Here is a 27,893-nt window from a genome sequence, read left to right on the forward strand (position 1 = left end):
CACCAGTCCATCTTCTTTAAATATGCGAAACAGACGTCCGCAACTGCAACGTTACAGCATCTGAATCTGCTATATGTCCTTCCACATTGAGCCTAAGCACCATTGATGCAGTATATACGCACATCTGAGCGGCTATTACAGGCCTTTAGTATCTTAAAACTATGCCACACCAGCCAAAAGACGGACATCAACTACATTTTCACATCATTTCCATCATTCTCTGCCGTGCCCACGGAAATAAGGCAGCGGTCCACATCGTTCAGGCAGCGTCTGAAAAAGCGTGCTGAAAATACAACGGAAATAAGAAGTGGTGAAAAAGCCAAGCGTTTCGTAGGAAAATATAAACACGGAAATAAGAAAATAGTAACTGCGTGTATCTAAGATTGACACCTGGTAACAGAGAGAATGCTCTTGGCAGGTATCGCAGCCGTATAGGGAAGGAAGAACGAGCTGACGCGGCTATACCTTTGAGGCCACATCTTGGGAAGTAGGGTGTCTAACTTAACTCCTACTGACAGCAGGTAGGAAGCAATCTATTGACTCACGCAGACTTGGGGCCCCGAGAAGTCTGCTACGTCGCATGCGAGTGGGCAATTGTCTGCCAAGCTTTGAACCACTCGTTCATGTCCCTTATCTTGTCTAGACTATGCAAATTTACAGTGGCCAACATCTGTTTGTAGTTGACAGAAGTGCCAAATCGCACAAGATCCTTGAAACTACTGTGCTCAGAGTAAGGCACTCGGAAAACTTGATACTTGGCATGGCGTTTGTACTGCTTGAGAATAAACTGCACGTCCAACCTGTCTGTGGCATCGTCGTTGAGAACTTGCCTGCAATATGCGATTCTTTGTGCGGTATCCGCGAAGTTTAGGTCGATGGCATATTTGTTGGTGTATGTCCATCCTGTGGGTATGAATCCGACGAGGTCCTGATAGATAGAGGTAAAGGGTTTGAAGTATTGGTCTATCGTTTCCTTCGAGTGCAAAACTGAAAGGGGGACTAGATGAACGCAGCATTCCTCCAGGTTGTGGCTTATCAGGTGCGGTGGGAAGTAGTCCAAATATTGCGATATTATCCTGCACCTGGGAGTGCCTTTAGGCACGTATATTTTTGTCCCGAGCGCCTGCGCTATGGAGATTGCTAGTCGCTCCTTGCCAATGGTGTAAGTTCCCACCAGAAAAAGACACTTGTAAAGATATTTTTGGGGCTTGACGACTAGTCTGAAATTGAATATGGACCTCTGGGTATCGTTGAACAGCTTGCTCTTGCCCTGTTTGATTATCTGTAAGCAGAAGTCTGCAGATACTTTGAGTACGCTTTTCTGATGGGGAAAATGGAACCCTGGTATGAGATACGTGGTATCTAAATAAACCTGATCAATTGGCGTGACACATATATCATTCAGCTTCGTTACCAAAGAGTCGTTGCTCCGGAAATCGCCCGTATGCAATATTTGTTTGACAGTTTTCGTTCTTGTTGTATCCCATTCTTGGAACAGGAAAACTGTTGCACCGGGACAATGATTCGCATCCAAGGGGATTACAGAAATTGTGGGTTCGAACCACGTTTCCACGTTCATCGGGAGGATTCTTACCAGATCTCTTGGTATGTTAAATTTTTGTAGCATTAAATTTATGGTCACTTGTGAGCCATATATACTACCGTTATCCCACGACTTCTTCAGCCCCATGTAATGGTCTGCATGGAAATGCGATAAGAAATATTGAGTTATATCAGGTTTTCTATCAAAGTTGAATCCATCAACGACTATTTTGTGTTTATTGCTGAACTCGAGAACCTTTATCTGAGGCAGTGGAGGTCTAATAACCGCTCTTTTCTTGCTTGTTCTAGCAATAGATGTATTGGAGTCGTTGGATTTTTCAAGACAGTTCTCAGCGTGTGCTTCTCTTTGGTAGTTCTCCCAGTCCGTAAGATCTTTGCTGCATAGCGGACAAGTTACAGGTTCGCCTTCAACTTTTTTGACCTCTTTGAATACTGAAGACGTGCTGCTTGGGGAAGCTTCTGGTGCATACACGTCTGAGTCGTCGTGCAGTAGCTCTATCACTTCGACCTCTTCTAGCTTCGCAGCTGCGGAAGTGTCTATACATCCGCGATTTCGCCGTTCCTTGTCATCATCAGCACTATCTTCATCATCATCTTCGATGACAATCAGATCCTGTTTTTCCATACTGGTGTTATCGAAGGATTTCTCTCGCACGTTCAGACTGGGTGCCGTTGGAATATCGAATTCAAATAACTTTCGCTGCTTCTTGGTCTCACGAAGGACCCTACCACCGTTCTTCCATTTGATATCAGATCTCTTGATTTCCACAATTGACCTCGACCTCTTTGACATCCCCCGTCATGTACTCTGATTATCTGGTTTTTCGTTCCAATATTTAAGTAATTTGTCTGTTTTTAATGTTTAAGACATTAAAAAACATATTTATGTAGACAGAAATCCTTGTGCCAATTTTAACCTGATTGACAAAACCAGAAAACAAAGAATGGGGCTCTTAACAATAATCAAGAAGCAGAAACTGAAGGACAAAGAGATCAGATGTCTGATACTTGGACTCGACAATTCTGGCAAGTCGACAATTGTCAACAAGTTACTGCCTGAAAATGAAAAAGATGATGAGATTTCTCCCACAGTTGGCTTCCAAATACACACGCTTGAATATAACACTGACAGTCAACGATATCAGATTGCGCTGTGGGACGTTGGTGGCCAAACCACGCTGCGACCATTTTGGGATAACTACTTTGACAGAACAGACGTGCTTATTTGGTGCATTGATGCGAGTCTGCCGCTCCGATTCAGTGAATCGTTCAAAGAGCTGAAATGCTTCCTCCTACGAGATGAGGGTAGAATTGGGTATGATTGTCAAGTCATCATTGCCATGAACAAAATGGACTTGTTACAGGACGCGCGTGCGCTAGACGAGATCAAGACTACTATCACAAAGCAACTTGGATCCATGATACCAATAGTATTTGTAGGATGCAGTGGCCTAACTGGTGAGGGTTTGTCAGAACTGTTGTCTACAATTGTTTCGAAACGAGAGCATATGTACATGATGTAGTCTTCTTATCGAACAGAAGTGGCTGACTTGCAAGCAGAATTGCTCGGTTTAAAGGCATTTGACAAAAAAGGGTACTTTAGGCCCGAGATTATAGCTTTTCCCGCTGGACAAAAAATCATACATGTAATTTTATAAAAGGCGAGCGCGAGTGCGAATCGACGACAAATTGGAGAAAGTGTGAGCAATAGAAGGCAAGTCAGCGAAGATAAGGAAGAGAGAAAAACAATAAAGATGGTCAAAGTTTGTGTTGTGGGTGCTTCTGGTGGTATTGGCCAACCATTGTCTCTGTTGCTGAAGCTGAACCCATATGTATCGGAGTTGGCATTGTACGATGTTAGACTCGCTCCAGGTGTGGCACAGGACTTGTCGCACATCAATACGAATTCAAATGTAACCGGATACAGTAAAGACGACATCGAAGGAGCTTTGAAGGGCTCCCAAGTAGTTGTCATTCCAGCCGGAGTTCCAAGGAAACCCGGCATGTCAAGAGACGACCTGTTCAAGATTAATGCTGGCATCATAAAAGGCATCGTCACGTCGATTGGCGAGTACGCCCCAAACTCGAGAATTCTGATCATTTCCAATCCCGTCAACAGTACGGTCCCCATAGCCGTGGAGCAATTGAAAGCGATGGGCAAGCTTCAACCGGGCAATGTCATGGGGGTGACTACCCTGGACATTGTGCGCGCAGAGACATTCCTGGTCGATTACTTGGCCAACGTGAAGAAAAGTCCCACCAGACAGTACGACAAGACCGCCATTTCGAAAGAAGTGACCGTCATCGGCGGCCATTCCGGAAAGACTATTGTGCCCGTCGTCAGAAACGAGCTCTATATCGACTCGCTCCAGGACCAGTACGCTGAATTCATCCACAGGGTGCAGTTCGGAGGCGACGAAGTTGTCAAGGCCAAGGACGGCGCAGGTTCGGCCACCTTGTCGATGGCGTTGGCGGGCTACAGATTCACAGAGACGATACTCAGGAGCATCCACCGCGAGGCGACGACTCCGATCCCCACCTTCGTTTACCTGCCAGGCATCTCGAACGGCCGCCAAATCCAGAAGAAGCTGCGCAACGAGGCGTTGGAGTACTTTTCGCTTCCAGTGAGACTGGTCGACGGCCGCGTTTCTGCCATAGATGCTTCCGTGCTCGACCATCTCTCCGCCAAGGAACAAGAAATGGTCCACACCGCGATCCAAGAGTTACTGGGCAGTATCGACAAGGGCAAGAAATTCGTCATTGGGTCCTCCAAGTTGTAGCGCAACTCGCAAATCCTCACACGCAGCCAGCAACGCAGCCTGCAACTCCATTTGTGGTTCTTGCACACATCTACATACCTGTGTATCTGCCTATATATACGTACACATGAATTTCTCTTTTCGGCTGGCCCCCTGCTAATTGCCAGAAAAGTGCGGAGACGTCGCGCCTGATCGTCGTCTGCATGTATTTTTCCACATCGTGCAAAAGCGGGTCTGATCACTCCGCAGCCCCGCCTTCCTGCCCCGTTCATCGTTACCACCATCACCATCACCTTCCCCACAGTATGTACGTTTATGGAACACAGGTGAAGCGTATGCATGAACAGATCGACATATATATATATACTTGTATCAAGTCCTTGGTTGAAGCAGCGGACTGACAAGACCGACAAGCGGGTTCCGAAGTGGAGTAGGATCGGATCAGAGAGCCAAAGTGGGCCAATTATGAGCGCAGTATTGAGAAAACTCAGTATAGGTATTAGTGCGTTTCAAATAAAAGGTAAGAAAGACTCGGCCAGAAGTGATTTTGTGGGCAAAGTTGAGGTCCAAATAGACGTCGGCGCACCAAACAACAACCTCGAGTACATCAAGAGCATCGAAAAGCTTATTGTGCTGAAACTCGTCGAGCCAACAGAACACATAGAAGACGTACGTGTGGGTGGCCAATCAGGTAACGACAACACGATAATCAAGGCAACAGGCAAGGAATCCACCAACAACGTCGGGAACGCTGGGAACGCCAGAAACACCAAGAACGTGAAAACAACCAAAGCTACCCGGACAACAAAGTCCACTTCCACCAGACTGAACAGGGAAAAAATTAGAAGAATGATAGAGTTTGATGAGCCGTGCGATCCGGACCGGGCCAACGCAAACGATCTGGAGACGTCGGACTCGGAGAAAAGGAGCAAAAAACAAGGTATGTATATTTTTTAGAGGAATCTTGCGGAGAACATCACAGAACACGACGGAGAGGGACCAAAGGTGGAGATAGGAGAACGTGAAAGAGCGCATTCGTGCGAGGTGACATGCCGCCGGGGCCGGCCCCGGCGGAGGCGCGGCGGCGTACGACGTGTCATGGTGTGGTGGGGGTCAGAAGCGAGAAGGGGGTGCGGGTTGTGGTTGCCGCGTCCGGGTACTCGGTTGCAGAGGGAGGCAGGCGGGCGGGCGCTCGGTCGGTCGGTCTGTTGCTGGTCGGCAGGCAGGAACCAGAAGCAAAAAGGGATGAAGCGACACTCTCTAACTCAAAACTGTCAGATCAGGAGGGCTGCAATTGTACCAAGGCAGCGAAGGCAAGAGGACACAAAACTCGGCTCAATACACAGACACGTCTATCACGGCGTTGCTCTCGTTTCCACGCTTCACCGCTCCACGCTTCACCGGTTCAGACAGCTTCAGACTGTAGTCAGAGGCACAAACACGAGACCGGCCCCCCCCACATTAGCGGCACACGTAGAACACAGAACGCAGAAAGTCAGGGAACTCGGGGAACTCAGAGGACACAGGGAATTCAGAGAGCCCAGAGAGCGAGACAGAGGTACGGTACTGGCTCAGTCACGCGCACACTCGCAGCGTTTCGTTGTTTCCACCGGCTCACCCGTCAATTCGAAGTGGTAGTCCGTATCACGCACAGTTGAATACAGCGGTAGTGATAGATTTAATATGAATGTTTCAGAACTTACTAACCAAGCGATAGTACAAAAACAAGTCTATTATGGCCACCCAAATGAGCAAGGTACGAATGAACCGATACAGATAAGCTACCCAACGACAGAAGTAGTGGGGCACGGATCCTTTGGGGTTGTCTTCACGACAACCATTGAAGAAACGAACGAAATGGTGGCGATTAAAAAAGTTTTGCAAGATAGAAGATTCAAAAATAGGGAATTGGAAATAATGAAATTGCTCAAACATAAAAACATAATAGATTTAAAGTATTATTTTTACGAAAAGGACACACAGGGTGAAGTTTATCTGAACTTGATTCTTGATTTCATGCCCCAGTCATTGTATCAACGATTACGTCATTTTGTTCATCAACAAAGTGTTATGCCCAGACTAGAAATTAAGTGTTACATGTATCAGTTATTCAAGGCATTAAATTATTTGCATCATCACACAAACGTGTGTCATAGAGATATTAAGCCGCAAAACTTACTGGTAAATCCAAATAATTGGGAATTAAAGCTTTGTGATTTTGGTTCAGCGAAGCAATTAAAACCGTCCGAACCGAATGTTTCGTATATTTGCTCGCGTTATTATCGTGCCCCAGAATTAATCTTTGGTGCAACCAATTATACAAACCAAATTGACGTTTGGTCATCTGCTTGCGTTATGGCAGAATTATTGTTAGGCCAACCAATGTTTCCTGGGGAAAGTGGTATTGATCAACTGGTTGAAATTATAAAAATTTTAGGCACGCCCTCAAAACAAGAAATTTGTGCAATGAATCCAAATTACATGGAACATAAATTTCCCCAGATTAAACCAATACCATTGAATAAGGTTTTCAAGAAAGAGGATGATTCTACAGTTGAATTTTTAAACAACATGTTACGGTATGACCCTTTAGAAAGGTTCAATTCTTTGCAATGCTTATGTTCAACTTATTTTGATGAATTACGATATTCCCAAGATAATTTAAGAGAAATTGTCAATAATCTAGATTTGCTACATTTTGATTATCAAACAGAATTAGGTCACTTAACAAATGACCAATTAGCTGCTGTAAAATTAAAATTAATGCCCAACATAATATAATGTAGAATATACTTTTTTTGTTAGAAAAATGTAAATATACTATGATATTTAAATGAAGAATGATTACGATTTTTAATGATTTATTTTTGTTTCGGATCCCGAAGTTTTTTTTTTTTTTTTTTGTATTGCCTCGCACCGCACCGCACCGCACCACTGACGACGATGCAATGTAACATCAAAAAAAAAAAAATCATTGGTGACATTGGCAAGATATATTCCTCGATGATAAGGATTTTTTTTTTTTAGAATCACATTAAATCTCCAGGACATTGGAGTTTTGGTTCCTATGAATTATACTCAATCGAATGGGCTTCCTGAGTATATAACACTTTCCGAATATCTTTTCCACAGACTAAAACAATTAAATATAGAAACGATTTTTGGTCTGCCAGGAGCTTTCAACACAGCATTGATAGATAAATTGTATACTGTATTAAATTTACGTTGGGCAGGTAATACTAATGAATTAAATGCTGCCTATGCGACAGATGGTTATTCAAGATTAAAAGGTCTAGGCTGTCTGGTAACAACTTTTGGAGTTGGTGAACTGAGCGCAGTTAATGGCATAGCTGGTTCATATGCGGAGCATGTTGGTATATTACATGTCGTAGGTATGCCACCAACGAGTGCACAAACTAAACAACTATTGCTACATCATACTTTGGGCAATGGCGATTATAACGTTTACAGTAGAATGGCAAGCGAAATCACAGCTAACACAAGATTGATCAGTGACACAGAATTGTGCGCAGAACATGTTGATCAATCCATTTGCACGGCCTGGATACAACAGAAACCTGTTTATCTCGGTATACCGATAAATCTCAATGACACCCCAGTTGAATCTAAAAAATTAAACTATGCATTAAACATTCAGGCACCTACTAACAATCCGGTAGTTGAGAACGAGGTTATCGAACAAATTTTGAACAAAATCTACAAGGCAAAGAATCCAGTGATTATATCTGATGCTTGTGTTACGAGGCATCGCTTAATCAAACAGACTCAAGAGTTTTGCGAAAGGACAAAATTCCCAGTGTTTGCTACACCGATGAGTAAAGGTTCAATTGACGAAAGCCTAATGAGCTTTGGTGGGGTTTTCATGGGCTCTATCTCTTCACCAGACGTTAGAGAGGTTGTTGACTTTGCAGATGTCTTGATCGTCATTGGTTGTCTCTTATCGGATTTTAATACTAGCTCATTCCATTTTGCATATAAGACAAAGGATAATGTCCTTATTTATCCAACTTGTGTTAAATTAAAAAACTCAACCTATCCAGATCTCTACATTGAGTCGTTGATGAAGGCACTCCTGTTTGCCTTAGACGAGTCACGAATAACTTATACAGCTACTCATCCACAAAGAATGATAGTACCTAGATCGGAACTACCAAATAGACATTCACTTAGACAGGAATGGATTTGGAATCAGATCTCACATTGGTTCAGAGAAGGTGATATTATAATAACAGAAACAGGTACCTCTTCATTCGGTATTAATCAAACCAAATTTCCACATGGATCTTCCGGTATATCTCAACCACTTTGGGGGTCAGTCGGGTATTCTCTTGGTGCCTGTCTCGGTGCTTCCTTCGCTTTGCAAGAATTAAAGCTGAATCAGTTGAACCCTTTTCCTAGCAGAGTCATTTTATTCGTAGGTGACGGTGCTTTCCAATTAACAGTGCAGGAGCTTTCGACGATTATAAGATGGGGATTGACTCCATACATTTTCATACTGAACAATCAAGGTTACTCCGTTGATAGGTTCTTACACCATCGATCGAATGCAAGTTACTATGATATTCAATCTTGGGACTATCTGCGATTATTACCGACTTTCGGTGCAACATCATACGAAACCAAAAAAGTTGTCACCGTTGGTGATTTCTTGCAGATGATTCATGATCCCGGATTTTCTAAGGACGACAAGATAAGATTGCTAGAGATTATGCTACCACCAATGGATGTGCCTCAAGCTTTGATGGATAAGTGGCTAACAGAGCAAGAAACGAAGAAAAGAACGGGAAGCGAATCTGACATAAGTACACCAAGCTCCCAAATTAGCATAAAAAGAATCAAACCAGAAAATTTGATGCTCGCCGATAATGATATATGATAAACGATCATTAGATTAGATCTTATTTGTAATTTTGTAATATATCTCTATTTCGTATTAGAGAAATGGGTCCCGCCATCGTATATTGCATCCACACTTGATGGTCATTAGGATCTAAGTGATATGGTAGTCAGCATATGATGAAAAGAGGTAACTCTAGACGCTGCTTTTCATACTCCGGTTACAGATTAGCTGTATATGCTTGGTTTTTCCGCCTGTCGCGTTTAGGAAATTCTAAGCGCTACACTAAAAAACAGCAAACAGTCTTTAGAAAAGGCAAATCTATGCGGTTTCCCCTAAGATGGTTTATCAATCATGGATGGAGTTTCCAATTACTCCAGCTAGTGACTAATCACAACCAACATGTCGTTTATGATTCAATCGTTTGGTGGTGTGCTATATCATTGTAACAAGATAACTAATGCCTGTGACTTAACTCATCAGAAGCGTTGCTTGAAATGCAATGTAGCGATATTTGAAGTCTATATAAGCGTCGAATGAAACCATTCAATCGAAGTAATTTTGGTTTTTCAATTCCCCCGTTCGAATTAAGAAGATATTGTTAATCATACAAACATACACCATAGTGTCCCGTAAGAAGAAATGACAGTCGAAACTGCTCAACTTGAATCCAACCTTTTCCATAGTCTCATCGCTGAAAAAAAGATCTATGCCAGCAATGGTAAGGGAGTTTATATGACAATTGAAAAGAATGGAAAGGTTTACGACGGCGTTGTCGATGCTGTTACAGGTGCTGCTGTTGGTGCCCTTGGATGGGCCGATCCTGACGTTCCCGGAATTGTCAACGAAGCATTAAAGAAACATACTTATAGTTTTCCTGGCTTTATTTGCAATCAACAAGCCGAAAAATTAGCTCAATTCTACATTAAGAATTGTCCGGAAGGCGTTTTTGCATCAGCCTTGTGGACGTGCTCTGGTTCTGAATCTAATGAAAATGCCTTGAAGATCATTAGACAATACCAAAAGGAACGTGGTAGACCACAAAAAATCAAGGTAATTTCAAGAGAAAACTCATACCACGGATTCACATTAGGTGCTTCTTCAATATCTGACAACGCAATTAGCGAGGGTTTCAAGGACATCATGATTGATCAAAAAGAACTATGCTTGAAAATGCCTCGTTGTTTCCCATACAGAGATATGAGGGCTGGTGAGACAGAAGAGCAATACACCCAAAGATTGCTGGAAGTTTTGGAACAGATGATTATTGACAACGATCCGGAAACAGTCTCTGCTGTCATTGTGGAGACCCTGCCTGGTAGTTCAATAGGTACTGCTGTCCCACCAAAGGGTTATTTGAAGGGTCTTCGTGACATTTGTAACAAATACGATGTCCTTTTCATGTTGGACGAAGTGATGTGCGGCACTGGTAGATGTAATCCAAACGGTAAGTTGAACTGTTGGGAGAATTTCCTCGCACCGGAAGACGCACCAGATATCCAAACCGTTGGTAAGACTCTAGGTTCCGGTTATGTTACGATAGCTGGTGTACTTGTCGGACCAAAAATTGTCAATGCTTATATTGGCGGTTCTGGCCTGGTTATCGGTGCCCAGACATACCATTCCCATGCCTTAAACTGTGCTGTGTCCCTGGGCATTCAGGAGAAAATCATACGTGAAGGCCTGACTGCAAACATTTTCAAGAACGGAAATTTGATGGGCCAAAAACTGAAGGATGCCCTATTGAATGATTCAAACTCCATCGTCGGGGACGTAAGAGGTTTGGGTGGGTTCTGGACGGTGCAACTCGTAAAGAACAAAGAGACCAAAGAATCATTTCCATACGACTTGCAGGTGGCCTCTCTCTTCAACGACATCGCGTTGCAAAATGGCTTGAACATTATGGGGTTGACAAACACAGATCTCGCAGGCTCGTGGGACATCGCATTGTATGCCCCATCCTTCATTATCACCGAAGATGATGTGGACACTATTGTCGACAGAACTGTCAAGAGTGTTGCCCAGTTGCAGAGCGACTTGAAAAAAGCTGGCTCCCTCTAATCTGTCTGCTTCCACCACTTTTTTGTAGAAATTTTAAATAAGGACTTTTACATGATGATTTTGTTACCTGATCTTCTTTTGTTGCATATCTTGTTGTAACTGGCTTGCCGTTGTAGCTTCAATTGCCGTAGTTATCCTCGCGGAAATGCATCGCACCTTGGGCTATATACCTTAATTAAACAAACTAAGTAATTAAACACTTTCAACCTTTTTAGATCACAATCCAGATCACAATCCAGACCACTATCCAGACCACCATCTGAGATCACAATTTCTGCAAATGGAAATGTAAATAGTATGTGTAAATAGTATGTTTACCGCTGTTGCAGGCAGGACTGTCACTTTGTCCTTTCACTTTAATAAATTATACCGAGAGATAACAACCCGCGGTATCCGGACGCCGAACTGCTTAGAGAAAAAGTTGCCGCCATTACCTTCCATATGTTCATACACAGATAGCGCTAAATGACTATGCAATACTATCAGACCAAGGCGCGCGTATTCCGACATAGTTAGAGGCTGCCAATTAGTATGGAATTTGGTCGCAGAGCCTGTAGCGGTTTCCATGGACATTGCGTCCAGTTAGTATGATGTTCGAGAGCGCCGTGATGGTAGGCAGGATTAAAGGGAAAAGAACGGGGAGATAAGATAAATGGCAGATTGGAGAAACACAAAATTAATATAAATAGTTGACGAGAAAACGATGGCAGACTTTTCTCTCCCCGCTGCTGCATTGCTTGTGGTTAGAGTTTGATTGCAAAATCGAATCTATTAAGAACACCAACAATTAACAAACATGACTACCAGTACAGTTAAAGAATACAAATCTGCGGTTTTCCAAGGCCAAGTCGGAAAAGAGAAAGCCTTTGCCAAGAATGGTAAGGGTGTCTATATGACCGTTGAAAAGAACGGTAAAGAATACAGCGGCATTATTGACGCGATTAGTGGTGCCGCTGTTGCTTCTCTAGGATGGGGGGATGAAGACGTTTACGATATTATACAAGATGCCGCCAGGAAGCATACGTACAGTTATCCTGCATATGTCACCAATCAGGAGGCTGAGAAACTGGCTAAGTTTTATATTGAAAATTCAGCGCCAGGTGCCTTTGCTTCTTGTTTGTGGACATGTTCCGGCTCTGAATCCACAGAAAATGCTTTGAAGATCATGAGACAGTATCAGTTGGAGCGCAACATGCCTAAAAAGGTCAAAATGATCTCTAGAGAATGTTCCTATCACGGTTTTACTATGGGTGCCATGTCTGTAGGCAATACACCAAGAGGAGCACCCTTCAAGGATTTGATGATCGATCAAGAAAACGTGTGTATAAAGATGCCACGTTGCTATCCCTACAGGGACATGAAGGAGGGAGAAACGGAGGAAGAATATGGAAAGAGATTGGTCGACACTCTGGAGAAAATTATCTTAGATAATGATCCAGACACGATCTGTTCGGTTATCGTGGAAACTGTTTCAGGTAGTTCTGTTGGTACCCCAGTGCCACCAAAGGGTTATTTGAAGGGTCTTCGTGACATTTGTAACAAATACGATGTCCTTTTCATGTTGGACGAAGTGATGTGCGGCACTGGTAGATGTAATCCAAACGGTAAGTTGAACTGTTGGGAGAATTTCCTCGCACCGGAAGACGCACCAGATATCCAAACCGTTGGTAAGACTCTAGGTTCCGGTTATGTTACCATTGCAGGTGTTTTGGTAAGTCCAAAAGTCTTGGACGTTTTCATCAGTGGCTCAGGCACCATTTTAGGCGCTCAGACTTACCACTCCCACGCTTTAAACTGTGCAACAGCTTTGGGTATTCAAGAAAAGATCAAGCGTGAAGGCTTGACCGCAAATGTCTTCAAAAATGGTAACTTAATGGGTAAAATGTTAAAAGAAGCGCTGCTATCTGACGAAACAAATATCGTTGGTGATGTGAGAGGCATTGGCGGATTCTGGACCATCGAACTTGTCAAGAACAAGCAGACAAAGGAACCATTTGCGCCTTCACTCAAAATTGCCTCAAGATTTAGCGATATTGCATTGGAGTGCGGCGCAAACGTGATGGGTATTGCAGGTGCTGATAACTACGGTGGCACTTGGGATATTATCTGTTTAGGACCTGCTTTCATCATCACCGAAGAGGAAGTCAAGCTGCTAGTTGAAAGGCTTCTCAAAGCAGTGAAAACTCTAAGCAAACAATTGAAGCAGGAAGGTGCTTATTAAAACCAGGCTTTATGGGTAGATCAGTTTAATATGGCTCAGGAGAAGCCGTATTTCGCAAAATATAACTACTTAGCTATGTATCATATTCATTACTAGACAAAGTAAAATATATTATCGAAAATAGAATCATATTTTCTGTCAACAGAATTGAAACGTGGCTTAGATACGAGGTACATATGTCTCAATTACTCCTGGTGTTAAAACGAGTTCTCTTTTCTATTCAATATCTTAATAGCCGGGGAAACCTGGCACTGCCACTCTTGCGCGGTCACGATAGCGGCTTGACGAAAAGGGGCAACTTATAAGAGACAGCGACATAATATAATTACGAGATAGAAAACTGCACCTCAAAAGGACTTTGAACAATATTAAAGCAATAGTTCCTAAACTCAGTTGTTGCTTGGCAGTCAGAGATTTAATCAAGCGAGTGCGCCTGTGTTGTAGTGTGGCATATTGGCAAAGCGTAGCTAGAGTGAGACACAAAAAATCAGAAAGTGTGATAGTGAAGCAATGGGGAATGTTCCTGCGAAACTGGACGAACAGAGCAGCTATAGTCAGTATGATAGTGGAAGTTTCAAGTCGGGAAGCGGCAGATCGATGAGCGCTAGTGCCTCCTCAGGTAATAGAAATATGTCAGAAAATGCAGAAAATACCGTTGTGAGAAGTCGTCGTGGTACATCCTTGGTGGGGAATATATTAAGCGCTAGCGGTCGAGCTAGAGCAGATTCTGCGGGCGGAGGTAGTAGTGTGCCCTATAAGAAGAAGAGCACTAAAGAAAGGGAGCAAATGAAAGAGAATCATGCGAAGGAGTTAATAGCAAGATACGACGAATGCGTAGATGGCGGTTTCTTAGCTCCTTATGGTTGCTATGGACCAGACAAGTTAGATTTCAACGCAGAAATTGTTAAGCAGTTGATAATTGGTAGAAAATTAGCTCCATTTTATATACCGCTACAAGATTTTGATGAATCTTGGACCAAAGAAGAACTGATAAAAATTGTAGATGGGTTACCACTACATGAACCATTTATAGAAAATCCTGAAGAGTTTGAAGATGTACCGGTTGGCAATATAAGAAAACAAAATTTTGAAGATTTGATAGATAAATCATTATCAAAGAGGGAACAACGTCGTTTACGTTCGAAAATTTTCAAAGCAAGGCTCCATAGAAAGAGAATAATATGGCAAGAAATGGAAAATGAAGTCTACCTAGAACAAAAGTTAGAATCCAAACAAAAGGGCCCTGCCCCTAAAAACAATCAATGGCTGATGAGCGATGATTTGAAATATTCGCTGTATAAGAATGGAATGGAATGTCCGATTTGTTTCCTTTACTTCCCGAAGCCGCTGAATTACTCAAGGTGCTGTTTGCAGCCTATCTGTACGGAGTGTTTTGTCCAGATCAAGAGGGCTGATCCCCATTTTCCTCACGATGAGGTTGATCCAACCAAACCTGTAACCGATGATGACGACAAGGATCCGAACTTGTTAACTTCTGAGCCTGCGAATTGTGTTTATTGTGCAACTTCAAATTTCGGAGTTACCTATGAGCCGCCTACCGATAGAAGAGTAGGCATCGGTGGCATACCACCAGCCACATTTAAGAAAAAAAGCGATGAGAGAAATGATAAGAAAAATGACGATGAAGATGATAGAAGTGACGAGGAAAGTAATCAAGATAGCAATGACAGAAAGGTAAATTCGGATACCGCTGAAACACCAAGGAGAAGAGGATCAAGATCACATGACGATCCGCTTGTAGTCTCCTCGGATACGATACGCCCGGACTGGAGCACCAAATTAAATAAGGAGCGTATGAGATTGGCCAAGAGATCAGCCACTGCTACGGCAATACATGTCAGCAACCAATTGGTAGATCCGCAGCATCCTTCAAGAAGGGGCTCCGGTACAGATCTTGAATCCGGCTCGTACGGATACTCAAATTCAAGTTGGAGCCAAAGCTCGCGTCCAAGAGCAAGCAGCATGCTAGACCCTGGGATTCGGGAGGCAGAAAATGAAATGATTCAGCAAGCTATACGTTTGAGTTTGGCCGATGAGAAGCAAAGAAAGAAGAATAAGGCGAATGCTAAATCTCATTGATGAATGACGCAGTGTCGATAATGTAGGAATCTACTCTTTTACATAACAAATATACACGATGCATGTATATCTTTAACGCTTAGTTACGATACAAATTCAGTCTCCATACTACTATGACAATGAGATAGCGCCAATGTGGGACGTAACCTATGATATAGGATAAGAACGTATTAAATTACCCACGCATTTTGGAAATTTGAAAAATTTTTTTATGGCCCGAAATGTAATGGAACTTTTCGTAATTTTCAAGTTTAATCAACGGTTAAGTAAGGTTTACATTATTACAGAATAATTTGTTAATTTCTGCTCATTAATAGATCGTAAAGGAATAGTCTGCTTATTGTATTGTCAAGTAAGCTTAAACTGATTATCTTTATTGAAAATTGATTAATAAACAATGTCTACTGAATCCGCTTTATCTTACGCTGCCTTGATCTTGGCCGATGCTGATGTCCAAATCTCTGCTGACAAGTTGTTGACCTTAACTGGTGCTGCTAACGTTCAAGTTGAAGGTATCTGGGCTGACATTTTCGCCAAGGCTTTGGAAGGTCAGAACTTGAAAGACTTATTAGTCAGCTTCAGTGCTGGCTCCGGTGCTGTCGCTGCTACTGGCGCTGCAGGTGCTGCTTCTGGTGAAGCTGGTGCCGAAGCTGAGGAAGAGAAAGAAGAAGAAGAAAAGGAAGAATCCGATGATGACATGGGTTTCGGTCTATTCGATTAAAGAATTTCTTTAAAGTAATAAGAGTGATAATAGGGAAACTAATTAATTTTTTTTACTTTCGTTGTGTAGATACTTTTAATTTAATCAACTAGAGCAATAAGTTCCTCAAAAAATATCGATTCAAGATGTTCGTGTATATTCAGACCCATATTGTGTGAAGACAGTAGTTCAATCCACCTTGTCACAACGGTGGACGTCGGGATTGAGTCCGAGCAGTTTAAAAGGAAAGAGATGGACCCCCCAATTCCCTCGAACCAGATTAAAGGATGACAGAAAAGTATGAAAAAAATGGTCGATAACGATTTTAAAAGATGTTATATTAAGTGATGGCTTCCCATTATACAATGTACATAAAACATACCAGGAAAAGAAATAGAATCGAAGTTCTAAAAATGCTCAATCGGCTTATTTCTTCTTTTCAGCTTCAGCTTCAGCCTTTTCTCTAGCTCTCTTTTCTCTGATACCCTTGTATTTCTTGTCATTTGCAGCACTTCTCAAAGTCTTGAAAGCGGAACCATTGTCTTCAACGGCTCTGGTCTCAACATCAACAGCTGGTTGAACAATTGGGAAAGCGGCAGCAGCAGAAGCAACTTGTTCAGCCTCGATCTTACCCTTTCTTGGGAAAACAATGATCTTGGATTGGTATTCCTTCAATCTTTGGACGTTAGCATCGAAAATGGCTTGGTTTCTGTTTTGACGTCTGTGATCAACAGCGATACCAATGGTTCTAGCGTAAGCAGGAGTCAAACCAGCGGCTTTGACTTCACCGAAAGTGAAACCTCTACCAGCTCTAACTTTTCTGTTGTATTTGACAGTTGGAGCTCTGACAACAGGTCTCAATAGATCTAGAGGCTTTGGAGCAACCTTGGCAGCCTTGACAGCTCTGGCAGTACGTCTGGAACTCTTCTTACCAGCTTGGTCGAAGTGAACCTTGACACGTTCTTGCCAGTTCTTTCTGAAGTGGTTCTTCAAAATTGGTAAGTTCTTGTGGATAGCTGTTAGAGAAAATCTTAGTTAGTAAAATTGCATTCCACAAAATATCTCGACGATAGTCACGATAGCGACAAAGACCAGTGTTCACTCCATCCCATACCACAAACACATTATTCGATCACCACATATAGCCTGTCAACAATCCGGTTTCCCCTGATGCTTAACTGCCCATTTCCTCGTGATATCGCAACAAAGATATAAACATTGTGATCTCAAGACTCCTTCTGTTCATCCAAAAGAATTAGTCTCATGCAATGGATGCTGGCTGGTTCTCTAATCGTCGTCGAACGTTTGACTTTCTATTCCTGTTTTATCACACATACCCATTTTTACTTGATTCCTGCTTTACCTTGCTTGACAAATTAAAGTAAACCCTCTAAAACAACCGACTTAATCAATAATATACTTCAAACAAACCGTTGATGATTTCACGATTTTTCCAGGTTTCTGGTACTACTGCTGACCGCACTTACCACACCCACAGAGAACAGATGCTGTCTGTCTGAGAGCATCGCTGTACGTCCATAGCTCCGCCTGTGAACATGGCCAGAGCCCAGTCCGCTAGCCTGCCTAGCTGTTTTCCGGAACGAAAGTTCCCTCTGGAATCCTTCCGCTCTGGGCTCTGCTCTGCTGGGCGTCTAGCCTATCAGTGCAGCCTCCCAGCCCAAGTGCAGGCGACCTGCGCCCGCGAGGAGATCCAGAAACCATTTGCAGGACGCCCAGACTGAAACCGAGGCCGGTATGTCGCAGAAAAAAAGCATCAAAAGTAAGAATGTGCGGATCTACAGCAGATGTACGGGCGGAGAAGCAGTCCCCCGTAAAGTCAGAGGACTGTTTCAAAATGCAACACCCGAACACCATTATAATACGGTACGAATCCGGACACCGCTTAACCGTCAGGAGGAGCCGTTTTTGTTCTCGGACGCAAACGTGAAGTGGTATTGAGCAGAGTTAGGGACGCAGAAAAGTACGCAAACCAGGAGCGCAGCGGGAGGTTGCCCCGTCTGGTGAGTTGAGCTTGCAATACCGTCTGGAAGGGAAAAGTGATACTGGCCTACAGCTCTAGGCGGGACTTGTTCCACCCGGACAGTGATTCCTCTGGTGCAGCTGCCTCCACTGGGGGGGTGGGGGAGCCACCGTTGACAGGGCGGAAGCCCACAGTGGACCAACGGTTCTCTGGGCTGGTAGAGTGGAAGACGCAGGATGTTGCAGCTAGTCTGACAGGTAGACGGTGAGAATTGGAAACTTTGACCGTGGATGGGGGTAGTGATTCGTACAGTTTTGAAATGAAAAACTGCGAGGTATTTACAATACTTGGAGTAGAATTTGGCACTGGTTTAAGAGAGACGAGTATAACAATAAACAAAAGCAAGATGTCTGCTGTCCCAAGTGTCCAAGTATGTTGAAGATAAATGCTCTGCAGGAGCGCAATGTCAAGTGTCGAAGAGAAGGAGACAAGAAAGATATGGAACCGCCCTCGTGGGTCAGATATGTGGTATCCATGTCACCTGAAAGACTGGGAGGAGCAAAGTTGAAGCGCAGAAAGGCGGCCGTCGAGTGTACGCGGCTAAACTGCTGAAGACGATTGAACAACGGAACTACAAACGATTGACTGAGAAGTGACTGAACGACGAAGCGAGGAAAGAGTGGCATGCGTGCGGCCGTGCGGGCGCAAAAAGCTCCTATGTCTATCAATCTCCCGACTTCTGGACGACTATCGCGTCTGAAAGGACATTATTTTACTAACTGACGACATTCCTTTGTCTTCTCTACAGACTTTCGGTAAGAAGAAATCTGCCACTGCCGTTGCCCACGTTAAGGCCGGTAAAGGTTTAATCAAGGTTAACGGTTCTCCAATCACCTTGGTCGAACCAGAAATCTTGAGATTCAAAGTCTACGAACCATTAGTATTGGTTGGTTTGGACAAATTCGCCAAGATTGACATCAGAGTCAGAGTCACCGGTGGTGGTCACGTCTCCCAAGTTTACGCTATCAGACAAGCTATCGCCAAGGGTTTGGTCGCTTACCATCAAAAATACGTTGACGAACAATCAAAGAACGAATTGAAGAAGGCTTTCACCTCTTACGACAGAACCTTGTTGATCGCTGATTCCAGAAGACCAGAACCAAAGAAATTCGGTGGTAAAGGTGCTCGTTCTAGATTCCAAAAGTCTTACCGTTAAGAACAGGACTTACCAAGCATTTTTCTGTGCCCTTGTTTTTCAACTGTACTACATTTTACAACATTTTACTTAAATACACTGTATAATTTAATATTACGGGTAGAACCTTATTATTACATGACTATTCACTGGCATCTTTAAGTTTTTATGACTATGCATTCTGGTGTGCCTTATCCAGCACAAAAACGCGTAAAGCGAGCGATATTAAGTAAAAAATGGCTGTCATACGCGCAGTCAAATTTGTAGTGAAACGCGAAACACGCATATGTGGATACAGTACTGATAACTAGGCGACTATGAATTCAGGAGTTTTGAATAGTGGAGAAGCCCATTTATTGATTATTCAAAAAAACTCAAAATCATCCAGGTAGATCCCTTCTTCATAACGTGTAAGTTAGGTGTATTGAGCAGCTCCAGTTTTAATTACATCACATACCACATTCAAGTTGGCCTACAAAAAAAAACTCAATGGTAGATACTATAGTTGATGAGAAACCTTTGACAGCAAAAGATTCGAGGGCATTCATAGACAATTCCGAGCATGGTGGTGCTGACAACGATTGTGACGCGAAGAATGATAAACTCAGGGTTGCAATCTTAAGGGCTAGACGGCTTATTCATGAGCTCAGTAGCCACGTCATGAGAAGTCCCATGGAGGAGACTAAATTTCCACTAGCAAATAAGCATTCCGAAGTTACCTGCTACGACCACAATTCTCATTTAAATGAGACAACACAGTTCAAGGACCGTCTACCCACAAAAGAAGACATCCTCAATGTGTCAACCCCGGAGAGAGCAGCTATTTTTCCAGAATCAATTGGAATATCTGGTCACGATATAATATCCGATAAAGATGTTCTGATAACAGTAAGCTCATTGGTAAATGCTCTTGACGATTCACTGAGGCAAATTCAACAATTAAAGTTCAAAAACATGCTAATTGAGTCCAACAGTAACAATATTCAATCTACTTTTGAAGTTGAGGAAAACTTGAGAAAACAGCAGTTTGAACGAATGAAATGTCAATTATTACTGGATAAACAGGAGCTAATAGAGACACTTCATTTCAAAGAGGGTAAAATTGCCAAATATAAAAACCGAATTGTTGAAAAAAACAGATTGATAAACAAACTAATGAGAACCTTAAATGAAAATTCAATACATGACAATTTAAAATTTGGCGATTTTGAGTCGTCTAGAAAAAGTTCGATGTCAAGCGCGAATAGATCTATTTCAAAGGATAAAACATATGATATGCTAAAAACTTTAGGTCTCCTAGCGTCTCAGGTGTTAAATGATGAAATTGACGAAGATTCCAATCAAACCATACAGCAACCGTCCGAAATAACTGGAGGTGATTGCAACGCAACAGAGATAGATATTACAAGCAATTCGATATCAAGAGTTGAGAAAGACATTCAGCTCCCAACCATCGAGTTTTTAGCCGATTCTAAATCTGTCTCAGGAACTCCGATCGAAAAATCGGTCCTCAATGATTCATCATCTCCACACATCGAGTTGCCCAAAATGAAAAACTTCAGTACAGTAGATGGGACGGTAAAAGATATAAATTAATTATCAAAAAAGGAGACAGGTTATATAATTCGTATGTTCTTTAATGTCAATCTCTAAATTTCGCAATTTTTTATGTTTTATTCCGCGAAACAAAAATTTGAAATCCTTTTAAGATTGTAATTTGGCAGAGATTCTCACTTAAAAGAAATTAAATGTATGGTTTGAACTAAGCAGAAACTTAAAAGTCTTATACATACTTACTTACATAATACAAATAGCTTTTCATCTGCTTCCTTTTTTATTTTCAATTTGAACATAATTTATAAAAAATGAAAACTCAATTTTCGATTTTTTAATTATTCAAATAAGTGGAAGGATCAATACCTTCCTCAGGGAACTCAGCTATCTTGACGTCGAAACGCTCCTGAATCTTGTTTAAAACTTCTTCATCTTCTTTAGAAGAAACAAATGAAATGGCTAGACCTTTGGTACCAAATCTACCAGCTCTTCCGACACGATGCAAGTATTGATCTGCTTCGTTTGTCAAATCGTAGTTGATAGCCAAATTAATACGTTCGATATCAATACCTCTTCCGAAGACATCTGTGGACACACAGATACGTTTTTCAAAATCTTTGAAGGCTTTATAACGAGCAATACGTTCCTCCTGCTTCATGTGACCGTGAACCGTAATAGCAGGGAAATTCGAAGCATTTAGTAATTTAGTTAATTCATTTGCTCTTGAAGTGGATTTGACGAAAATAATCACTTGGTTGAACTCTAAGTCATCTAGTAGTTGGGCTAATTTACGATTCTTTTCACGTTCTTCTAATTTGATATAATATTGCTGCAGACCATGCAATGTCAATTTTGCTTCATCATCGACGAAAATTTCCAAAGGATTTTGTAAGAATCTTCTACAGATAGGTCTAATTTCTTGAGAAAGCGTTGCTGAAAACATCATAACTTGTTTATCTCTTGGTGTTGCTCTAAAGATATCTTGCACATCTCTCCTCATGTCTAATTCCTCCAGGACTTTGTCACACTCATCGATAACAAAGTTCTTGACGTGAGATAAATCAATCAATTTATCTCTAACTAGAGCCTTCAAACGACCAGGTGTTGCTACAACAATATGTGGAGCGGCTTCCTTATTTTTCAATAATTCAGCATCTTTGCCGATTGGTGTACCACCGTAGAAAACTGCTGTTTTAACATCTGGCATATACTTTGAGAACCTCAAATATTCATTACGAATTTGATATGCTAGCTCTCTGGCGTTACAAATAACAACAACTGCTACTTCACCTGGAACTGGATCTAATTGTTGCAAGGTTGAAAGCACAAAAACAGCAGTCTTACCTAAACCGGACTTTGCTTGACACAAAACATCCGTACCGTGGATAGATTGAGGAATTGTATGCTGTTGAACTTCAGATGGATGCTCAAAACCGCAATCAATAATGGCTCTCGATAATTCAGGTTTCAATAGGAAATCCTTAAACCCAGTGGAATGGATACCAACGTAAGATCCCTTTTTATCACTGTCCCCGGCTGCAGCGTCTCCAACAGCACCTGAAGTAGCACCTGATTCATCGCCTGCTTCGCCATTTGCTGCGCCATTGTCGACTTGAATTTCTTGCTCGTTGTCGGAGTATTCCAGTAAATCTTCCTCCCCTTCGTTTGACATATTAAATTAATGATATGAGTACAACGCAACTAACACGCAAAAATGAGAAGAGCTAGGTCCTGATTATAGGATAAAGTGCGCGTAGAATTGTCTAAAGGTGGACCTTGGCAACAATTGGTAATTTAGTAGTTTCATTAATTTAGAAAATAATCCTTTCTTGGTCGCGTTTTTCCATCTGTTTTGAAAATTCACCTTGCCACTTGCAAATAGCTTGATATATCATTGTACACGTAAATGAGAGGGTAATGATCAAGAGAGTCACGATTAATATACAGAGATGAGAGCTAACTACAATCGTTAAATGATAGATACCAACCAAGCTGTTACTGCTGAAAATATATCTATATGTTTGTAGATATATATATACAACGACTGTGCGATCTCTTTACGAGTCTTTCTTTTTATTGCGGTACAATACCTTTTATTTTATTAAAGATGGTCATTAGTGTTGTTTTTGAATTTGAATTTACAAGATCCCCGTACAATTGGGATTCATTATTGTCAATCATACTGATAACGTCTTGTAGCTGCGAAATGGTTGAGTTTTCAAAAATATTAGCCGACGTTACGTTTTCCATACGAGATTGTTGTGACGTTTTTCCAAAGGAGCCATGTTGTGGTTCGATATCAGTATTGAGCGAGGCAGTCGAGGACGATGTAGCGGCAGCCGCGGCAGCCGCGGCAGCTGCCGCGTGCAGAGCTGGCTCAAAAACGTTAAGATCATTTAATTGAACGCTGTCGTGTTCATGAGCTTCATTTGAATTTAATAACTCAGTATGCAGGTTAATAATATGCTGAAACTCCTGTTCAAATATGTCGAGACTTAGATTTTCATCAGTTAGATCTGTTTCATAGGATGAAGATTCAATTGCAGCAATAGAAGAACTTTCGGTAGTAGCATCAATAACTCCACGTAAGCTTGTAGAAACATTTTGTTGAAATAGCTGTTGATTCCACGGTAATGATAAAAATCTATCCGTCTGAACCATGTCTTTGCAAAATAAAGCGTTCCAATTGTAACGGTCATCAAAGCCTTCAAATACCACAAAAGGAATCTCGCTATTTGAGGCACTCTGACAACATTCCGCGTAAATCTTGGCAAATGCTTCATTTAACTTGTCTATTTTGAAATGTCCATACTTTTTTTCTTGTTTATTTATTCTGGAAGAATGATCAGAAAGTTCTTCAGGAAGATTGTTCTCATTAATATTATTATCATTATTACTATTACTATTATTACTATTATTATTGTTCATATCCGAGTGTAGACTATTTTGTTTGAATTCTTCGCGACCATTTGATTCCTCATTGTTTTCATTTCCATGGCTATTCCTCATATCGTTTTCACCATCGTTTTTATTCTCATTATTATCAATATCGTTGTTGGAACTATTATTATTATTATTGTCATTGATCATCTTGCTTCTATTCTGATATTGATTTTGATGGAGATATATTTTTCCAAAATAATCAGGAAAAATAAGTAGCTTTGGCGGCATTATCGATTTTATTGACATTTCATTCGGTATTATTTCAAAACATGTGAATACACTTGACATGCTTGATTGATGAATGCAAGTTCTTGTGATGTAATAAAAAGGCTTATCTTGAGGCAGAGATCTTATCTTCTCTTGTAATAAAGGAATAAAGCATCTCCAAAGGTAATCAAAGTCGCACCTGCAACTTTTCGATCTTTTCATCTTTACATTGAATCTACTATTATAAGTGCCGTAAACGATAAATTCATCGTGTCGTCTTGTGAAATTATGGATCCATTTTTTGCCCAAAGATATTCCGTTTACGAAAGACATGATGAATTCTCTAATCTGTGTATAATTCAATGTGTTTCCATAGGCATGAGATAAATTACGAACTTCACTCAGTAAAATATCTTCCTTTTCAATAGATAACTTCATCTGCTGTTGATGTGACCTTGACGCAGAAAGTGCATGAGGCTTGGGACTTGAATTGTGGGGAGGTAATAACTTTATGATAGAATTTGCATTGAGATCATTGCTTTTACTTTTCAAACGATCGTACAGCGTGGATTTAGGCACTTGAAAAAACAATGCGATTTGCCTTATAGAGTGCTTCTTGATATTCTTGTCAGAGCCATGTGCCTGCTTTTCAGAATTCATAAATTCCAAAGCCTGCTGTATACGTTCCTCTTTATTAGTAGGGAGGGGCTCATTAAAATTTTCAGACCACACATCCTGGATAGACGCAACGGCGGCCGCAGCTGCCGCTGTTAGAGAACTATCCTGATGTTTCTTTACAGGCGTATTCTTTTCACCTTCCGTGCCGTTATGCACCAGACTGTCGTCGGTCACGCCGCCAAACGCGGGAGGCACCGATTCTGATAATGAGACAGTATCATACTGTTCGGAGTCCTCCTGGTCATGGGAATGCTGGTGCTGGCGTTGACTGTCAAGATCCGCGCCATGATGATCGTGCTGATCGTCATGGCTGTGGTCGTGATCCTGAGGTTCATTTGTATTAAACGGTGAGCCTAGTGGTAGCTTCAACACACGATCTGCCGCATTTTCGATAGCCATTTTTCTCTCTTGTCATACAATCACAAAGAAGAAATAAACAAATCCAAAATAACCCAAACAATATACGTCTAGCTCTTTGCTCTTAGGTTGTTAAGAAATCAGATATACTGTTGAAACTTTGTTTTGACAATCCAATAATAGTACGTGCACTACTAAAAATGATTTTCTGTACAAAACTAATTCAGCTTGAACTGCATTGACACCCAACCTTGATCATTACTTCCTGCCAATGCTTGTTTGTTTTCTATAAACGCCTTGCATTGCTTGAAATCTACGCTACCAGTTACCCGGCTTGAAACCTTTCTTTTCCGGTGATGATTTCTCGCGGGTGTCTCTCAAAAAGAAACATAAACCACATGTATTCCAAGGTAAGAATAGTAGTTTGACATAGCCGCCGAGGTTTTTGAGACTCATTAATAGTTCTTGATCAAATTAATTATACAAAAAAGGGAATATATAAAGATATGGCTATGGGATGTATTCAAAAATTGAAGTAATACCAAGATTAGACAGAAGAGTCTCTGCCTAGGAAGTAAACCTTAGCCCAATCCATAGCGACAAGCACTCTGTTTCTGAAAGACATACACATGGCCAAGTAAGCAGATTTCCAGAATAAGAAAGTGAAAGAACCGGCAGATCTATACATGGAGTCACCAACGGCCAAATCAGCAATAGCTTTATCAGAGCCGATGTAAGCCAAAGCACCCATATGGTGGTATTTGAAAGGAACGATTTGAGCTTGTATTTTGCTTATTCTGTTTTGAATCTTTGAATCATCGGCATCGTTCTTTTGAGCTGCTTGCCATTTCAATTGGTCGATTTTGTAAAGCTTCTTGAAAACACTGGCCAAATATTCACCTTCCTGATGGGCAACTTGGGCTGTTGGAAACAAACCTGGGTAAAAGGTACAATCACCGACAGCAAAGATGGAGCCCTGAGCACCTAATAATTGCAATTTGTCGTCGATTAATAGACCACGTCTAGAATCTTGAACCTCCAGTTTCTGCATTAGATTTTTAGAGACCTCTCTTGGCGCATTACCGGTTGCCCAAACTAGGACACTATACGGGATGTCCTCGTTCTCATCACCACATTTGGCCGTAATTGTTGTCTTTGTAACATTTTTAACCATTGTCTTTATTCTCAAATCAATTCTATCCTGCTTGAAGAGTTGTTCGGCGTAGTCCACCAAAGATTTGTCAAACATGTTCAAGATGTTTGGCAAAGCTTCGACCAAAGTGACCTTGATTTCACTGCTCAAACCAGGCATCCATTTACTCAAATCTTGATCGACGTAATCTCTCAATTCTGCGGCAAACTCAACACCCGTTGGGCCACCACCGACAACAACAAAGCTCAACAATCTCTCTCTCTCAGGATCAGTTGGTGGCAGAGAAGCAGCCTTCTCAACACTAGTCATAATCTTCATTCTAATCTCCTGAGCATCGCTGATTTCCTTCAAAAAGGAAGCGTTCTCAAACACACCCGGGATACCAAAAGTGGTTGGCTGAGCGCCAACACCATTAACCAAATAGTCGAATTTCAAATCAAGCTGATACTCGTGTTCTTTGTTCACAGACTTGATCTTCACAGTCTTATTTTCCGGATCGATGTCTAGCGCTTCAGCTTCGTAGTAATGTACTTCACCAGGCACTCTTCTGGCGATGCTTCTGACGGGCTCAACGATGGATTTCAACTCGATCGTGCCGACAGGGGTCGATGGCAGTAAAGGCGTGAACAGGAAGTAGTTTCTGGGAGAAACAACAATAACATTGTAGAGAGACGTGTCCAAGTTTTTCAAAAGAGAAATCGAACCCCAGCCGGTACCAAGGATCACCAAAGTCTTTCTTGGCGAGCCGTTGACAAACGTGGCAGACTGCGGAGTCTGTGGAGCAGGGTGTTTCTCCTTGTACAGCTGATACGAGAGATAACCTGTACCCAGCAACCCACTGTAAAGGGAAACTTTCAACAGTGCTTTGCCAGCTCTCCTGAAAACCGATGGTTCCGAAGCGACCGGCTTCACGGCCTGCTCTTGCAGCAGTCTTAAACCGGAACCAAAGAACCTTTTGGCAACCGTGGCCCTGCTAGAACGAAGTTCTAATAATCTGACAGATTGCGAAAACATTTCTGCTTGTGCTTGTGCTTGTGTTCGTGCGTGCGCGTGTGTATATTAAATCGTGATGCAGTTCAGTCTGTGTGTTGGTACGCCTACTGAATATTATTATTGGGTAACTACAGAAGTAGCTACTGGAATGTTATTATTATATTAATCTTGGTACAAAAAGTCCAAAAGCCACTGAATTTGTCCTTTTACCAATTTTTTTTTTATCGGGGGGGAATCAACTGTATGTCGCAAACGGCTAAACTTGCTAAAACCTCTTGCTTATTTGCCCAATAGATAGATGCGGATTTTTTCAGAAAACTACGTGACAACTATGAGAAAAAAAATGGCGAACCGGAATGTTCAGAGTTATTTCAATTAACGTCAAAGTAATCGAAGTTTATATCTCAAGCGAGAACAAGAAAGTACGTGAAGCGTTAGCTGCCGACGAGCAGAACGGTGGCAGCTGAACAACAGGACGACGACCACGACAGCCACGACGACTTAGAGAACGCCGGATACCGCAATACACACGACCGGGCCTTCTGTATTGCAACAGCCTCTGCCCTCGTT

At 41.9% G+C, this 27,893-nt stretch overlaps 17 protein-coding genes across 17 annotated transcripts; 12 read left to right on the forward strand and 5 right to left on the reverse strand.

Annotated features, from left to right (window-relative positions):
• Nucleotides 1-571: 571 nt before the first annotated feature.
• Nucleotides 572-2,356, reverse strand: PSO2 (DNA cross-link repair protein PSO2; the record flags this gene model as incomplete). Its single annotated transcript, XM_037288216.1, has 1 exon — nucleotides 572-2,356. One exon carries the CDS (start codon nucleotides 2,354-2,356, stop codon nucleotides 572-574), a length of 1,785 nt encoding a protein of 594 aa, XP_037144111.1.
• A 151-nt stretch (nucleotides 2,357-2,507) lies between these two features.
• On the forward strand, nucleotides 2,508-3,086 carry CIN4 (Arf family GTPase CIN4; the record flags this gene model as incomplete). The annotated part of the gene is made up of 1 exon (XM_037288217.1): nucleotides 2,508-3,086. One exon carries the CDS (start codon nucleotides 2,508-2,510, stop codon nucleotides 3,084-3,086), a length of 579 nt encoding a protein of 192 aa, XP_037144112.1.
• A 231-nt stretch (nucleotides 3,087-3,317) lies between these two features.
• MDH3 (malate dehydrogenase MDH3) lies at nucleotides 3,318-4,343 on the forward strand (the record flags this gene model as incomplete). Its single annotated transcript, XM_037288218.1, has 1 exon — nucleotides 3,318-4,343. The coding sequence occupies one exon, from the start codon at nucleotides 3,318-3,320 to the stop codon at nucleotides 4,341-4,343; it is 1,026 nt and encodes a 341-aa protein (XP_037144113.1).
• Nucleotides 4,344-4,661: 318 nt separating this feature from the next.
• On the forward strand, nucleotides 4,662-5,279 carry HG535_0D00940 (uncharacterized protein; the record flags this gene model as incomplete). The annotated part of the gene is made up of 1 exon (XM_037288219.1): nucleotides 4,662-5,279. One exon carries the CDS (start codon nucleotides 4,662-4,664, stop codon nucleotides 5,277-5,279), a length of 618 nt encoding a protein of 205 aa, XP_037144114.1.
• A 92-nt stretch (nucleotides 5,280-5,371) lies between these two features.
• HG535_0D00950 (uncharacterized protein) lies at nucleotides 5,372-5,980 on the forward strand (the record flags this gene model as incomplete). Its single annotated transcript, XM_037288220.1, has 1 exon — nucleotides 5,372-5,980. The coding sequence occupies one exon, from the start codon at nucleotides 5,372-5,374 to the stop codon at nucleotides 5,978-5,980; it is 609 nt and encodes a 202-aa protein (XP_037144115.1).
• A 25-nt stretch (nucleotides 5,981-6,005) lies between these two features.
• Nucleotides 6,006-7,103, forward strand: HG535_0D00960 (GSK family serine/threonine-protein kinase; the record flags this gene model as incomplete). Its single annotated transcript, XM_037288221.1, has 1 exon — nucleotides 6,006-7,103. The coding sequence occupies one exon, from the start codon at nucleotides 6,006-6,008 to the stop codon at nucleotides 7,101-7,103; it is 1,098 nt and encodes a 365-aa protein (XP_037144116.1).
• A 286-nt stretch (nucleotides 7,104-7,389) lies between these two features.
• On the forward strand, nucleotides 7,390-9,219 carry THI3 (branched-chain-2-oxoacid decarboxylase THI3; the record flags this gene model as incomplete). Its single annotated transcript, XM_037288222.1, has 1 exon — nucleotides 7,390-9,219. The coding sequence occupies one exon, from the start codon at nucleotides 7,390-7,392 to the stop codon at nucleotides 9,217-9,219; it is 1,830 nt and encodes a 609-aa protein (XP_037144117.1).
• Nucleotides 9,220-9,822: 603 nt separating this feature from the next.
• HG535_0D00980 (uncharacterized protein) lies at nucleotides 9,823-11,241 on the forward strand (the record flags this gene model as incomplete). Its single annotated transcript, XM_037288223.1, has 1 exon — nucleotides 9,823-11,241. The coding sequence occupies one exon, from the start codon at nucleotides 9,823-9,825 to the stop codon at nucleotides 11,239-11,241; it is 1,419 nt and encodes a 472-aa protein (XP_037144118.1).
• A 796-nt stretch (nucleotides 11,242-12,037) lies between these two features.
• On the forward strand, nucleotides 12,038-13,462 carry HG535_0D00990 (aspartate aminotransferase family protein; the record flags this gene model as incomplete). The annotated part of the gene is made up of 1 exon (XM_037288224.1): nucleotides 12,038-13,462. One exon carries the CDS (start codon nucleotides 12,038-12,040, stop codon nucleotides 13,460-13,462), a length of 1,425 nt encoding a protein of 474 aa, XP_037144119.1.
• Nucleotides 13,463-13,972: 510 nt separating this feature from the next.
• Nucleotides 13,973-15,562, forward strand: SIP5 (Sip5p; the record flags this gene model as incomplete). Its single annotated transcript, XM_037288225.1, has 1 exon — nucleotides 13,973-15,562. One exon carries the CDS (start codon nucleotides 13,973-13,975, stop codon nucleotides 15,560-15,562), a length of 1,590 nt encoding a protein of 529 aa, XP_037144120.1.
• Nucleotides 15,563-15,959: 397 nt separating this feature from the next.
• RPP1A (ribosomal protein P1) lies at nucleotides 15,960-16,283 on the forward strand (the record flags this gene model as incomplete). Its single annotated transcript, XM_037288226.1, has 1 exon — nucleotides 15,960-16,283. One exon carries the CDS (start codon nucleotides 15,960-15,962, stop codon nucleotides 16,281-16,283), a length of 324 nt encoding a protein of 107 aa, XP_037144121.1.
• A 405-nt stretch (nucleotides 16,284-16,688) lies between these two features.
• RPL13A (60S ribosomal protein eL13) lies at nucleotides 16,689-17,603 on the reverse strand (the record flags this gene model as incomplete). The annotated part of the gene is made up of 2 exons (XM_037288227.1): nucleotides 16,689-17,278; nucleotides 17,600-17,603. The coding sequence occupies 2 exons, from the start codon at nucleotides 17,601-17,603 to the stop codon at nucleotides 16,689-16,691; spliced, it is 594 nt and encodes a 197-aa protein (XP_037144122.1).
• Nucleotides 17,604-18,649: 1,046 nt separating this feature from the next.
• RPS16B (40S ribosomal protein uS9) lies at nucleotides 18,650-19,459 on the forward strand (the record flags this gene model as incomplete). The annotated part of the gene is made up of 2 exons (XM_037288228.1): nucleotides 18,650-18,673; nucleotides 19,052-19,459. 2 exons carry the CDS (start codon nucleotides 18,650-18,652, stop codon nucleotides 19,457-19,459), a joined length of 432 nt encoding a protein of 143 aa, XP_037144123.1.
• A 468-nt stretch (nucleotides 19,460-19,927) lies between these two features.
• Nucleotides 19,928-21,034, forward strand: FDO1 (Fdo1p; the record flags this gene model as incomplete). Its single annotated transcript, XM_037288229.1, has 1 exon — nucleotides 19,928-21,034. The coding sequence occupies one exon, from the start codon at nucleotides 19,928-19,930 to the stop codon at nucleotides 21,032-21,034; it is 1,107 nt and encodes a 368-aa protein (XP_037144124.1).
• Nucleotides 21,035-21,326: 292 nt separating this feature from the next.
• On the reverse strand, nucleotides 21,327-22,664 carry SUB2 (ATP-dependent RNA helicase SUB2; the record flags this gene model as incomplete). Its single annotated transcript, XM_037288230.1, has 1 exon — nucleotides 21,327-22,664. The coding sequence occupies one exon, from the start codon at nucleotides 22,662-22,664 to the stop codon at nucleotides 21,327-21,329; it is 1,338 nt and encodes a 445-aa protein (XP_037144125.1).
• A 401-nt stretch (nucleotides 22,665-23,065) lies between these two features.
• Nucleotides 23,066-25,219, reverse strand: HG535_0D01060 (uncharacterized protein; the record flags this gene model as incomplete). The annotated part of the gene is made up of 1 exon (XM_037288231.1): nucleotides 23,066-25,219. The coding sequence occupies one exon, from the start codon at nucleotides 25,217-25,219 to the stop codon at nucleotides 23,066-23,068; it is 2,154 nt and encodes a 717-aa protein (XP_037144126.1).
• A 505-nt stretch (nucleotides 25,220-25,724) lies between these two features.
• On the reverse strand, nucleotides 25,725-27,344 carry NDE1 (NADH-ubiquinone reductase (H(+)-translocating) NDE1; the record flags this gene model as incomplete). The annotated part of the gene is made up of 1 exon (XM_037288232.1): nucleotides 25,725-27,344. One exon carries the CDS (start codon nucleotides 27,342-27,344, stop codon nucleotides 25,725-25,727), a length of 1,620 nt encoding a protein of 539 aa, XP_037144127.1.
• Between the last annotated feature and the right edge of the window lie 549 nt (nucleotides 27,345-27,893).

Source organism: Zygotorulaspora mrakii, chromosome 4 (assembly GCF_013402915.1).
Source record: "Zygotorulaspora mrakii chromosome 4, complete sequence".
Classification (NCBI taxonomy): domain Eukaryota; kingdom Fungi; phylum Ascomycota; class Saccharomycetes; order Saccharomycetales; family Saccharomycetaceae; genus Zygotorulaspora; species Zygotorulaspora mrakii.